This window comes from Urocitellus parryii, chromosome 1, assembly GCF_045843805.1.
Source record: "Urocitellus parryii isolate mUroPar1 chromosome 1, mUroPar1.hap1, whole genome shotgun sequence".
Taxonomy (NCBI): Eukaryota; Metazoa; Chordata; class Mammalia; order Rodentia; family Sciuridae; genus Urocitellus; species Urocitellus parryii.
Window position 1 is genome coordinate 95,710,417 of NC_135531.1, and position 15,155 is coordinate 95,725,571.

The following is a 15,155-nucleotide window of genomic DNA, read 5'->3' on the forward strand; positions in this document are numbered from 1 at the left end:
AACTTAGCAAATAGTGACAATAATTGAACACAGTGTATATTTGTAACTATTTAAGATGTTACCTGAATAAAAATATTATTTCTTCAGTTCAGGACATTTTAAGAGATTCATGTATCAAGCGTTCAAAGCAGTGATAATTTAGTGCAGAATATGAATCTTGTTTGGATTATGATTCAAACCAAAAACAAAAGACATTTTGGTGAGAACTGGGGGAAATCAGAGTCCAAGTATAAATTATATCAAACAATTACTGCTAAATATTTTTATTGTGACAGTGATGTTGTAATAATCTTTTAAAAGGCCTTTTCTGTTATTGATACTTAATGAAGTATTCAGAAGGAAAAATATGTGATATATGGGATTGGTTTTTGAATACTCCAGATGTATTCACAAATTTCTTTTTCAAAGAGGAAATTTTCTCAATGAAAAAAATTCTAGAGACACATGGTGGCGCTACAGGATAAGATGAAAACGATACACAGCTAGCACTGTGGGCTCCATTATTTAGGAGACAGAGACCATCGAACCCACTCAGAGGTATTGAAGCAGCTTCACTTACAGAACTGCTGGAAGGCTATATATTTTCCAGGGGTAATCCTATCGAAATATCAGTGCTTTTGGCTTCCAAAATTAGGACTGAACTTAATATTATTCCACACACAAAAAAAAAGGTTGCCTGAAGGAACCATGGGGATCAGAGGGGCATGCACTCTACGGAAAAGGCAAGTCCTGGTTTTCTTTGTTTTGCTGGGGTTGTCGTGGGCAGATACTGAATCCACACGCTATTTTGTGGCAGAGGAAACAGAAATTGGCTCTTTTGTGACTAATTTGGCAAGAGACCTAGGGTTAGAGGTAGAGGAGATGTCCTCACGGGAGGCTCGGGTAGTGTCTGATGATAATGAAAAGCATTTGTACCTTGATTTGAGGACTGGAGATTTACTCTTAAATAAGAAACTGGATAGAGAAGAGCTGTGTGGCTCTACTGAGCCCTGTGTGCTGCATTTTCAAGTGGTATTAGAAAACCCCTTACAGTTTTTTCGGGCTGAACTGCATGTCAGAGATATAAATGATCACTCCCCTACATTTCTGGACAAGGAAATACTGATTAAAATATCAGAAAGTGCTACTATTGGAACCACATTCTTAATAGAAAGTGCTCAGGATTTGGATGTAGGAAGCAACAGTCTCCAAAACTACACAATTAGCCCAAATTCTCATTTCTACATTAAAATTCAAGACAATGAAGATGGAAAGATATATCCAGAACTGGTGCTAGATAGAGCATTAGACCATGAGGAGGCACCTGAGCTTACATTGACACTCACAGCACTGGATGGTGGATCTCCACCCAGGTCTGGGACAACTTTGGTTTTCATCAAAGTTTTGGACATCAATGATAATGCCCCTGAGTTTGTCCAGAGTCTCTATGAAGTGCAGGTCCAGGAGGATACACCCATTGGCTCCTGGATTATCACCATCTCTGCTAAGGATTTAGATACAGGAAATTATGGGAAAATATGGTACACATTTTTCCATGCCTCAGAAGATATTCGTAAAACCTTTGAAATCAACTCAATATCTGGGGAAGTTAATTTGAGATCACAACTGGATTTTGAAATAATACAGTCCTATTCTATAAATATTCAGGCAACAGATGGTGGAGGTCTCTCTGAAAAATGCACACTTCTAGTTAAAGTATTAGATATAAATGACAACCCACCAGAAATAACCATTTCATCAATTACAAAGACAATACCAGAGAATGCATCAGAGACCCTCGTGGCTCTTTTTAGTGTCCGAGATCAAGACTCTGGGGACAATGGAAGGATCCTTTGCTCTATTCAAGATGACCTCCCTTTTATCTTGAAACCTACCTTCAAAAACTTTTTCACTCTAGTTTCTGAAAAAGCACTGGACAGAGAGAGCAGAGCCAAGTACAATATCACCATCACGGTCACAGACTTGGGGACACCAAGGCTGAAAACTGAGTACAGCATAACCGTCCTCATCTCCGACGTCAATGACAATGCTCCTGCCTTCACACAAGTGTCCTACACCCTGGTGGTCCGCGAGAACAACCAGCCAGCCCTGCACATAGGCAGTGTCAGCGCCACAGACAGAGACTCAGGCACCAATGCCCAGATCACCTACTCGCTGCTGCCAACCCAGGACCCGCACCTGCCCCTCGCCTCGCTGGTCTCCATCAACGCAGACAATGGGCAGCTGTTCGCGCTGAGGGCGCTGGACTTTGAGGCCCTGCAGGCGTTTGAGTTCCACGTGGGCGCCACAGACCAAGGCTCGCCCGCGCTCAGCAGCCAGGCGCTGGTGCGCGTCGTGGTGATGGATGACAATGACAACCCGCCCTTCGTGCTGTACCCGATGCAGAACGCCTCTGCGCCCTGCACCGAGCTGGTACCCAGGGCGGCAGAGCAGGGCTACCTGGTCACCAAGGTGGTGGCAGTGGATGGAGACTCGGGCCAGAACGCCTGGCTGTCATATCAGCTGCTCAAGGCCACCGAGCCAGGGCTGTTTGGCGTGTGGGCGCACAATGGCGAGGTGCGCACCGCCAGGCTGCTGAGTGAGCGCGACGCGGCCAGGCACAGGCTGGTGGTGCTGGTCAAGGACAATGGCGAGCCTCCGCTGTCTGCCAGCGTCACGTTGCACGTGCTGCTGGTGGATGGCTTCTCCCAGCCCTACCTGCCGCTCCCGGAAGTGGCGCCTGAGCGCACGCAGGGGGACTCGCTCACTGTCTACTTGGTCATCGCCTTGGCCTCTGTGTCGTCGCTCTTCCTCTTCTCTGTGCTGGTGTTCGTGTTTGTGAGGCTGTGCAGGAGGCGCAGGGCGGCGCCACTGGGTGTGTATTCGGTGCCTGAGGGCCATTTTCCTGGCCACCTGGTGGATGTCAGTGGCACCGGGACACTGTCTCAAAGCTACCAGTATGAAGTGTGTCTGATGGGAGGTAATGGGATAAGTGAGTTCAGTTTCCTGAAGCCAAATATCCCCAATCCTGAAGTACATGATATTGGCAGGAATGTGGGAGAAAAAGAGAACTTTGCGAATAGCTTTGGATTCAATGGTCAATAAAAAAAAAAAAAGATTATTTAGAAATTTTAATCTTTTGTTGTAGTAAGCAAACTTTAGATACTTTTATTTCTGCAAATATTTTAATTCCTAATTTGTAATAGATTTTAGGTTGCACTCTATTTGCATGCATTATTATTTATCATGCTCTTCTGAAGGTTACTTTAAAAAACTTTTTAGACTCTATAATGATATTAGAATATAGTCTGCTCTTTGTAAAAAATATGTGATTTCAATCTTGATACTGGGAATTGATCTCATGGTCACTCAACCACTGAGCAACATCCCCAGCCCTATTTTGTATTTTATTTAGAAACACAATCTCATTGAGTTGCTTAGTGCCTTGTTTTTGCTAAGGCTGGCTTTGAACTTGTGATCCTCCTGCCTCAGCCTCTCAAGCCACTGGGATTACAAACACATGCCACAATGCGTTTTAATGAAGTTATTTTTAATTTGTTGTCATGGTGTATACTAAGCAATAAAACACTCTTAATCATTTGGAGATGTAAACTAAAATATTGATAGCAAATGTCATGGGACTGGGAATGTACCTAAGTGGTATAGTTCCTGAGGCCTGGCACTTGATTCCCAGCTCCCACCCCCTGACAAAAGGGTAAATGTCACAATATGTGTAAATTGTTTCTGCACACCTTCAAGATACCAATAAAGCAAAAAACTAAAAAATGTTGAATATGAGTTGAAGGTATATTGAATTAATTCTACTGGTCTCTAAAATTTTCATCATAAATGGTAAAAATATGTCTCTCTCTCCAAACTCAGTATTAGAGAACTTTTAAAAGATATATTGTTTGTCAAGAACCCATTTTAGGCTTGGCTCATGTTGTACAATTGTAATCTCAGCGACTACAGAGGCTGAGGCAAGAAGATCACAATTTCAAGGGCAGCTTCTACAATTTAGGGAAACAATGTCTCATAAGAATTGGGGGTATAGGTCAATGATATAGTGCCCCAGGTTCAACTCCCAGTACCATGGGAGATTAATTTTAGGTGAAGTGATCACATTAAATATTAATGATGTTTTAAGTAATTTTTCCTTTTTATTGTTGATGATGCTTTTGTGGAAGAGTATCTTAAAATATTCTGAACTTTCATATTGCTATCTTGTTTAAATACACCAAGTTTACTAGCTTAATATTGTGTTATTTTGTCATTACTAAAACATAAAATAGTTTGAAGTCTCACCCTGAATAAAATAATCTTAATCAGAATAATACAAGACAAAACTTCTGAAGAAATCAGAATGAAGATTTAAACTGTTAAAGATTACCTGGGTTTTCTTTCCTAATCATTATTAAGAGTAAATATACAGGCTGGGCACATATCTTAGTGGTAGAGTGTTTGCATAGCAGGTGAGAGGCCCTGGGTTCAATTCCCAGCATGAAAAACAATGAAAAAGTAAATATCACTAATGCTGTGTGGCCTTTTCAGGTATCCACAAGAAGCAATAGATCTATATTTATGATTTATAGATGCCTCATTGTTTTTACAAATTATAATGTCTCAAACCTGTAAGTGGGCAGCTCAGTGAAGGATTATAGGTAGAAATGTTGATAACTAGAAAGTAGCATACATATAGTGCTAGTGTGCATATACATTTCTGTAACTGTGTTCATAAAATGAAGTATCATGAATTAAATGATATAGTAAAATGGAATTTCACTTGCCATTGTGAAATAGGTGAAAGCTATGATTTCCTTAAGAATCTCATTCTCCCTCTGCTTCATGAAATTTCAATTGATTTTTAGTGTTTTTACAGGAATATATATTAGCTGTATAGATGTATGAAAGTTGTATGAATTTCATTTAATTTGGTATTTAAACAATAAAATTCTGAAAATGATTGGGCCCTCCTAATCCCTCAGAGTCATAAGAATTAAAACTATGCTTATGAAAGCCACCTAGTAAGTCCAATAATAAATGCTGATGAAAGGAAGAAGCATTGAGGGGTTGGAGATATGGCTCAGGGGCAAAGTGCTTGCTTAGCACTAAAAGAATGGAAGAAGCCCAGTGTGGTGTCACTGGCCTGTTATCCCAGTGACTCAGAAGTCAGAAGCAGGAGAACCTAAATTTAGAGACCCGTCTTAGCAATTTAGAGAAGCCCTAAGCAACTAAGCAAGACCCTGTCTCAAAATAAAAAGTAAAAATCGTTGGGAAAAGAAGGAGAATTTAAGGAATGGAATAAGAAGTTAGGAAAAAGTGAAATGAAAAGAGAAGTAAGAGCAGTGTATCTTTACCCCCCACCAATACCCAATTAAAAATGAATTTAAAAACCCAGGTATTAGTCTAACAAAGAAGAAAAACAGACTTTAATTTAAAAATGAATGGTATAAATGAAATAATTATCTGAATATTTGAAATGACAACAACCTGATAAGGATATCTGTTCTCCAAAAATGTTTATAAATTCAATGCAATTTTTTAAAAAAATCCACGAAAAATAAGTAAGGATAAATTGTTCCTAATATTGATGGGGAAAAAGTGCATTCTTCCTGCATAAAGAACGAAGAATGTTTAAAAAGAAAATAGAAGAATGCCTTACTTTGTAGCTATTAGGATACATGGAAAATATAAAATAAATAAATACATTTGAATGATTCAGGAACAGACTCAGAGATTACTAGATAGAATAAGATCCCTCTATATAAAAAATCTTGGTAATACTAGGGGAGGTGTCAAAATCACAAAGAAGGGGTGAGAAAATAGTTATTACTTAGCAAATGTTCTTGGGAAAACTGGATCATTATATAAAGAAACAAAATTCCTATCTCTTGTCATATGCAAATAAACTCCATATATATCCAAGAAGTGAATTTGAAATATTTTAATAGGAAAACTGAAATAAATAGAAGTAAAATATCTTCATAACTTATAATTGGTTTAGATTTTTTACAAGGCTTTAAAGTAAAAACAATAAAAATGCAAATTAATTAATATTACCATCTCAAAACTAAAGGATAGCACAAGCAAGCAGATGACAGGGAGGAGATATTTGCAATATTTCAACTGAGAAGGATTAATACTTAGGTTATTCAAATAAATCAGCAAAGTGCCAAAACTCAGAAGAGCCAATAGGATGTTTGAAAATAGCAAAGTGCCAAAACTCAGAAGAGCCAATAGGATGTTTTAAAGAGGACAAGTGGGAGAGGAAATATGAAAAGGAGGAAAATAAAATCAGAAAGTACTTGAAGTAATGCTTAACCTTGTTAATTCTTGAAACATGCATTAATGTAATACATGGATTTAAATCCATTATCAAGATGAAAATTTAATGATATAGTGTGTATTAATCAGAAATTACATGTAAAGACTACTTACAGAACTTCCTATTACTTTAGTGAAATTTAGCATGTACATTCCCTGATTCTACAATTCTACTTTGGGAAATATAAGCCAGAAAACTATTTTTCAGCTTTACAATATGATATATATGAGTGTGCTCATCTTTTAGAAGCAAAGAATAGGAATCCATCCATATATGTATCCATCAGAAAAGCAATCCATAAATAAAATGTGGAGCATGATTCTGAAGGATCATTATGCAGTAATCAAAAACAGTGAGTTAAATGTACATAGAAGTATATAGACAAATCCCAGATGTTTTTAAAGAAAAAAAAAAGAATGGAGGGGGAATATACATTGTTGGTGAGACTGCAGGTTAATACTACTATTTTGGAAAGTAATATGTACATATTGATGTTTATAGCAGCACAGTTCACAATAGCCAATCCTAGGTGTCCCTTAATAGATGATTGGATAAAGAATATGTGTGTATGTACACAACGGCTGCATTTTAATCAGCCATAAAGAAGAATACAAGTATGTCATTTGTTGGCAAATGGATAGAACTCTATTACATCATGATAATAGAAATAAGCCAGACTCAAAAGGTCAAAGGTCAAATGCTTTCTTTTATGTGTGGAATCTAGGAAAAAATAGGAATTAAAAGTGGGGGGTTCTTATGAAAAATAGAACAGAGAACAGTGAAGTAGAGGAAGGATAACAATGAGGAAGGAGGAGGAATGGGAAAGGGGAGGAATAGCAGAATGAAATTAACCGAAGTATGTCATGTGCATGTATGAATATATCACAATGAATTCCACTTTTATGTGTAACTATAATACACCAGTTAAAAATATAGAAAAGGACTGGGAATAGTACAATGATACAAATATATCCATATTGTATTCAATATCTTATATTGATAGACATTTACAAGTATAGAGAAGCGCATATTGGAAGAAGAGAAGAAATGGATATAGGAAAGAATATATAAGGGATAATAAGGATATATATATATATATATATATATATATATATATATGAAAATGAATCACGTGGGGATAAGATACATGTATTTGAGGGAAGCAGGCCTACAGAGAGAAATGGAAACTAATAACAATGTAAATAATAGAATTTGTTTCTTCCAAGAGATAGTTTAACTTGATTGCATCCTTATACAGTGGATTTTGTATTGATCAGTTGAGGTTGATCAAAAATATGTATTATTTCTCTAGGCCTTCAAAAAATCAATTGCTCATAAAGCTAAAAGTTTACTTGTAATTTTGATATATAGTAATATCCCTAAGACTTTACCTTTTTGATATAAGGATGGAATAATTTATGTAGGTCAATGTTTTCACTGAAAACAATTAGCTATTAAGACACTAATATATTATCAAATGAATGTTAATGTTAAACCCCCAGAGAGACAAAAGAGCAAAAAAATTACTTTTTCCCTGGGAACATTTGGAATCCTGGAAAATTTTAAAACCCCATTCCCATGGTTTATATGAGAAGGAAAATCAAAGCCTAACAAAGTGAGAAGTTTATAAAAGACACTCCCATTAATAAGCATGGATCCCTAATAGCTATACCTAGAAGGTCAGAGTAAGTTGGAAGTGGGTGAGCCTTTGTGTGAAATTTTGCCTTGAACTTTGTTTTGAGCCTTAAACTTGATTTGAGACCATCAACAAGTAGTGCTCTAAGGTCTTGATAGACTCAAATACAGATCTTCTGTGAAAGAAGATTTATTCATCTTAAGCTTCAAGTTTCTAATCTTCTTAACTTGAACATAGTTAAAGACAACTACAAAAACAAGAAACAAGACACCATGAGTGAGAGCCATCGGGTAAAAAAAGAACACAGACATAAAGTTATAAGCACTTTAAATATTATAATTATCAAATAGTCTATAATACTTGGCCATTTTAATTGAAATGAAAGTTAAATTTGAAGATGTGCAGAGATCAAGTAGTTCTAAAACATGACAGATTTGAACAGAATCAAATAGAACTGAAAAATACCAATCAAAATTTAAAATGGAATAAAATATTTAAAAGTTAGATAAAACAAAATAATTAGTGATGTGGAAGATAGATGACACTATAATCCATCCAACACTCATCTTAGAAAGTTAATAAAATGAAAAGAGACTACAAATGTAGGACAGAATAAAAAGGTTTAACATATATTTAACCAGACCCCAGAGTTAGCGATGAGAAAGATTGTATCAGAACCAATATTTGAAGAAATAATGACTGGGAAATTTCCAGAATCGATGAAAACATCAATAAACAAACCAAGACACTTAAATAAACCTAACAGGATAAATTAAAAAGCTATCCATGCCTAGAAATAATATAATAAAATTTCAGAAATCTTTCTTTAAAGACCCATAAAAAAAGGACATTTATCACTCAAACCAATGACAGACTGATGTCTATGCTCTAACAGTAGCAATGGAAATTAAAATGTGCTGAAATTAGTAAACTTTACTACCTAAAATGAGTTTGTGTGTAAGACATCAATAATGAAATCAAATCAACTTGACACTGTTGAGTTTTAAATTCGTCAAGACCATAGAAATTAGACAAATGAAAATTAGAACTACACTGAGATTTCATCCCACTCCAGTCAGAATGGCAGTTATCAAGAATACAAGCAACAATACATGTTGGAGAGGATGTGAGGAAAAAGTTCTGCTGATACATTGCTGGACGGAAGGCAAATTGCTGCAACCACTATGGAAAGCAGTATGGAGATTCCTCAGAAAACTTGGAATGGAAGCACCATTTGACCCAGTTACCTCACTCCTTGGTATATACCCAAAGGACTTTAAATCAGCATACTATAGTGACACAGCCACATCAATGTGTATAGCAGCTCAATTTATAATAGCTAAGCTATGCAGACAACCTAGGGTACCCTTCAACAGAAGAATAAAGAAATTGTATACAAACACAATGGAATATTACTCAGCCATAAAGAAGAATGAAATTATGGCATTTGCTGGCAAATGTTTGGAACTTTGTCGCAGTCCGGCTGCAGCAAAATAGCTGGGGGGTGACGAATAACTTGTGTACGTTGATACAGCAGGAATGGGAGGGCAACAGAGCTATTTATACATTTTGCACAGCTTATCTTAATTAGCATAAACTAGATACATCAATCAACCAATAAGGAATCTCCACACTTAATGCCTCGCTTTTGTTACTTCTCAAACCACTCCCTCTGACATTTTGCTAGGCACCATCCAGACTTGTTTACGAACTCTAACATTTCTCTGGCAAAATACCAGGTGTTATTTTTGACTTATTTACAGACCTTAACAGAACTTATTTCACTTAACACACTAAGTGAAATAAGCCAATCCCCCAGAAAACCAAAGGCCAAATGTTCTCTCTGATAGGTAGATACTAACACACAATAAGCAGGGAAGGAAGAATAGAAATTCATTGGATTAGACAAAGGGGAATGAAGGTAAAGGATGGGGGATGGGAATAGTAAAGACAGTAGAATGGACATAACTTTCCTATGTTGATATATGAATACATGACAAGTGAAACTCCATATCATGTACAACTATAAAACTGGAATCCTATTTAAAATAAGTTATACTCCATGTATGTATGATATGTCAAAATATACTCTACTGTCATGTATATCTAAAAAGATTATTTTTTAAAAGACCATAGGAAAGAAGCATTATAAAGACATTTTATCTCTCAAATATAAATATAACATCTTACAATTTTCCTCTTTGCCCATCCCTTGCCACAATTCTGAATTGAAGAGCTGTCTTTTTTTTCAGTACTGGGGATTGAACTTAGCACTTCTCAAGCATGCTAGGCAAGTGTTCTACCACTGAGCTATGCTCAGTCTGAGCTGCATTGCTGCAGTCCGGCTGCAGCAAAATAACCAGGGAGTGACGAACAACTCTTGTAGATCGATACAGCAGGAATGGGAGCCTTTTATTGTAGGACAGGAGGGGTATTTATACATTCCACACAGCTTATCTTAATTAGCATAAACTAGATACAGCAGTCAACCAATAAGAAATCTCCACACTTAATGGCTCATTTTGTTACTTCACAAACCACTCCCCCTGGCATTTTGCCAGGCGCCATCCTGACTTGTTTACAGACTCTAACACTGCATAATTTATGAAACCAAAATTTGTAACTTATTGCCCCTCTTGAAGGACCTCCTCAGTCACCATTTATACCAATGAGTCCCAAATTTGTCTCTGAACCTCCAACCTCTTTCCTTAACTTCATTTATATGATGGAAAATCATTTAAATAACTATTGATTCTCTATGGACACCTCAAAGTCAACAGATTTCAAATTAAAATTTTCCTTTCTTCAAACTAAAATTATCTTGTCCACCTCAATATGCCTATTCCCCTTCTCCTCTTTCTATGTTCACTATTTCAGATAAATAACACTAACAACCACTCAGTTCTCTAAGCTTGAAAACAAAGTATATTTATTTTGCTCCTTCCTATCTCACTTTTTGTACATGTAATCTAACACCACATCTCCCATTATTTCATCATTCTAATACAATTGCAGTGTTACATTTCTAGTTGAGACCAAAGTCACCTCTTACCTATATTATTGCAACCAATTCTAATCAGTCTTTATTCTTTTGATCAGTCTCAATCTCTTTCTAATTTTCTGTCAACTCTGAAACAAGATGAACTTTTTAAAAAATTAACCTTTGATTATGTCACTTTTCTGTTTGGAACCCTTTAAAAATCTTGCATTTGCACTTAGTGTTATCTCCAAATGCTTTAACATGCTTTACAGACTCTTTACTTGTCTTTCTAATTTCAATTCTTGCCATTTTTTCATCCTGCTCTATGCCTCAGTCATATTGATCTTATCTCTCTTCTTCCAAAACACCTTTCTCATTTTGGATTTGCATACTCATGTTTTTAGTTTGACTGGAAATTTTTATCCCAAACCAAATTTTTGTTTGTATTACTACTAAAGTTTTCATGTAGCAATTTAGAATATACTTCTCCAAAAAAAATCTTTTCAGTACTTCTAAATTTTGGTTAGGGCATCCTGATCTATCCTCTTAGAGTGGCATGAACTTTCCTTATCTGGTAGGCATTGTGCTCTATTTTAAATATATAATAATTTTTCTGTCTCTTTCATAGCAGAAACTGTGTCTGGTTACCATTCTATTCCTAACACTTATAGTTATGCCTAGCACAAAGTGTATATGCTCAATAATTATCTGCTGAATAAATTATGAATAGATAAATAAAATATTTAGAATTGTTTCTCTGGAAATGCTGGGTCTACAAAATGATGTTTTACAACTAAACTGGGGTCTTGTTTTTTTTTTCAAATTTTAATGTTGCCATGATGTGGATGTAGCTTATCTTACTTTATTTACTGTTGAGCATTTGATTTTCTACCTTGCCAGGTTAAGTCTTCAATGGTGTATCCCCAAATAAATGGTACCATTTACCTGGCCTAAAATTCCCACCCTACCCCCAAACAACTACTCACATATGCTAGGTTCACTTTCAAGTGCATAGCATCTTTCTTGCTGTCTTTCCGGAGTATTTGCTAATAACTAGAGAAAACCTCTAAATTCCTATTTCCAGTTTTCCTGAGAACCTCTTACTTGCTAAGTCAATTGCATGCAAGGGTCCTCTTAACTATCTTTATTGTCTTCACAAAGAGATCATAACTTAAATTTGACGAAGGGACTACATCTTAAATAAGATTTTATATCTACCACTGTTCCAGCAAATTATGGTTTTATTGTGTAATGACTCAATGATAACAGGATCATATTTCATTAAAAACACAACTCTGATAGGAAAATATAATTTTAATTAAGAAATACATAGATAATATTTCATCTAGAATTTATTTGACTTTGTCTAAAACCTGAAAATCTGCAGAGTCACATGGTGGCGCTGCAGGATAAGATGCAGAAATTTTCATAGGAGCAGATGCTCTGGTTTCCCTTAACTAGTGAAACTGAGAGTGCTGGAGAAAACAGGAGAAAGGCGGCTTTTCAAAGTAAGACAGGGCAACAACATCCTCTGGACAGGATTGCAAATCTATAGATTGTCTAAAGTCCAGGATATAGGAGCAACTCCCAGAGCTGCTAGAGATTGAGTTGAAACGTTTCCACGGAAAGGAGTTCAACTAAGAAGCCATGGATCTGCAAGAGAGAATTGCTCAGCAGACAAGGCAAGTGCTGCTTTCCTTTGTTTTGCTGGGAGGGTCTTTGGTGTGTTCTGAGACCTGGAGATATTCTGTGGCAGAGGAAATGGAGATTGGCTCCTTCATAGCCAATGTAATAAAAGATATGGATTCCAGTGTGGAAGATCTGGCTGCTCGGAGGGCCAGAGTCATCTTTGATGACTATAAACCTTACTTGAGGTTGGAACAGCAGACTGGAAACTTGGTCTTAAATGAGCAACTGGACCGGGAGGCACTTTGTGATATCACTGAGCCCTGTATATTGCATTTCCAGGTGTTATTTGAAAATCCTTTGCAATTTTTTCGGGCTGAGCTTTTGATCAAAGACATAAATGATCACACTCCCATGTTCCTAGATGAACACATGCTTCTAAAAATATCTGAAGGCACTACACCAGGAACTTCATTTCAAATGGATAGTGCTCAGGACTTAGATGTAGGAAGGAATGGTGTTCAAACCTATACAGTAAGCCCCAATCCTTACTTCCACCTTAACATACAAGAGAGTGTTGAGGGCAGAAAATACCCAGAGCTGGTAATTGACCAATCTCTGGATCGCGAAAAGGAGCCTGAAATTATTTTAACTTTAACAGCCTTAGATGGAGGGTCCCCACCAAGGTCTGGGACTTCACTGATTCAAGTTGTTGTCCTTGATATCAATGATAATGCCCCAGAGTTTGAGAGACCAGTCTATGAGGTGCAGGTCCCAGAGAACAGCCCTGTGGGCTCCTTGATAATCACAGTGTCTGCTACAGATTTAGATGCAGGAATAAATGGAGAACTATCTTATTCATTTTCTCATATCGATAGAGATGTGCGGAAAACATTTGAAATCCACCCAATTTCTGGTAACATCCATTTGAAAACAATTCTTGATTTTGAGATTATTCAATCTTATACAATAAATATTCAGGCCATTGATGGTGGGGGTCTTTCTGGAAAATCAGTCATTATAGTTCAGGTTGTAGATGTGAATGACAACCCACCAGAAATAGCCATGACATCTCTTACTGGCCTCATACCAGAAAACTCTTCACCAGAGATGGTGGTCGCTGTTTTCAGTATCCGGGACAAAGATTCTGGGGACAATGGGAGGATGATTTGCTCAATTCAAGACAACCTCCCCTTTCTCTTGAAGCCTACTTTCAAGAATTTCTACACTCTGGTAACAGAGCACCCCCTGGACAGAGAGATAAGAATGGAATATAATCTCACCATCACGATCACGGATTTAGGAACACCCAGATTGAAAACCACACACAACATAACAGTAGTGGTCTCCGACGTCAACGACAACGCCCCTGCCTTCTCCCAAACGTCCTATACTCTGTTGGTGAGAGAAAACAACAGCCCTGCCTTGCAAATAGGCAGTGTCAGTGCCACAGACAAAGACTCAGGCACCAACGCCCAGATCACCTACTCGCTGCTGCCAAACCAGGACCCGCACCTGCCCCTCGCCTCGCTGGTCTCCATCAATGCAGACAATGGGCAGCTGTTCGCGCTGAGGGCGCTGGACTTCGAGGCCCTGCAGTCATTCGAGTTCCAAGTGGGCGCCACAGACCAAGGCTCGCCAGCACTCAGCAGCCAGGCGCTGGTGCGAGTGGTGGTGCTGGACGACAATGACAACTCGCCCTTCGTGCTGTACCCAATGCAGAACGCCTCTGCGCCCTTCACCGAGCTGGTACCCAGGGCGGCAGAGCAGGGCTACCTGGTCACCAAGGTGGTGGCGGTGGATGGAGACTCGGGCCAGAACGCCTGGCTGTCATATCAGCTGCTCAAGGCCACGGAGCCAGGGCTGTTTGGCGTGTGGGCGCACAATGGCGAGGTGCGCACCACCAGGCTGCTAAGCGAGCGCGACGCGGCCAGGCACAGGCTGGTGGTGCTGGTCAAGGACAATGGCGAGCCTCCGCTGTCTGCCAGCGTCACGCTGCACGTGCTGCTGGTGGATGGCTTCTCCCAGCCCTACCTGCCGCTCCCGGAAGTGGCGCCTGAGCGCGCGCAAGGGGACTCGCTCACTGTCTACTTGGTCATCGCCTTGGCCTCTGTGTCATCGCTCTTCCTCTTCTCTGTGCTGGTGTTCGTGGTTGTGAGGCTGTGCAGAAGGAGCAAGGCGGCGCCGCTGGGTGTGTATTCGGTGCCTGAGGGCCACTTTCCTGGACACCTGATGGATGTCAGCAGCACTGGGACCCTGTCTCAGAGCTACCAGTATGAGGTTTGTCTAAAGGAAGGTTCAGGGACTAGCGACTTCAAGTTTCTGCAGTCTATTAATCACAACCATCAAGGGACTGTGAATGACACGGAGTAAAATTCTAGCTTTGCAAATTGTTTTGGATAATTAGTGACTGTTGGTTTTCAGATCATTCAGGATAAAGGTTAATTTCTTTCTAAGTATAATAGATCTCCATTATATTTTGGGTTCAGATAAAATTTTCTAATGTTTTTCATTGATTTTTCCAGTTAATAAGAAATTTTTCTCTAATGTAGTCTCATTATTTCCTTCTCTTTTATCATATTTACTTGATGGTGACAATAAAATTTCAA

At 38.2% G+C, this 15,155-nt stretch overlaps 2 protein-coding genes across 2 annotated transcripts; both read left to right on the forward strand.

Moving 5' to 3' along the window:
- The first annotated feature begins 673 nt into the window (after positions 1-673).
- Positions 674-3,084, forward strand: LOC113179769 (protocadherin beta-14-like). Its single transcript, XM_077796596.1, has one exon. The coding sequence runs from the start codon at positions 688-690 to the stop codon at positions 3,082-3,084; it is 2,397 nt and encodes a 798-aa protein (XP_077652722.1). The 5' UTR covers positions 674-687.
- Positions 3,085-12,567: 9,483 nt separating this feature from the next.
- Positions 12,568-14,919, forward strand: LOC113179770 (protocadherin beta-18-like). Its single transcript, XM_026384503.2, has one exon. It carries the CDS (start codon positions 12,568-12,570, stop codon positions 14,917-14,919), a length of 2,352 nt encoding a protein of 783 aa, XP_026240288.2.
- Positions 14,920-15,155: the final 236 nt, after the last annotated feature.

What these genes read in the sequence shown, in the direction of transcription:
- LOC113179770 (XM_026384503.2), top strand. Translation starts at nt 12,568, where the DNA reads ATGGATCTGCAAGAGAGAATTGCTCAGCAGACAAGGCAAGTGCTGCTT.
- LOC113179769 (XM_077796596.1), top strand. Translation starts at nt 688, where the DNA reads ATGGGGATCAGAGGGGCATGCACTCTACGGAAAAGGCAAGTCCTGGTT.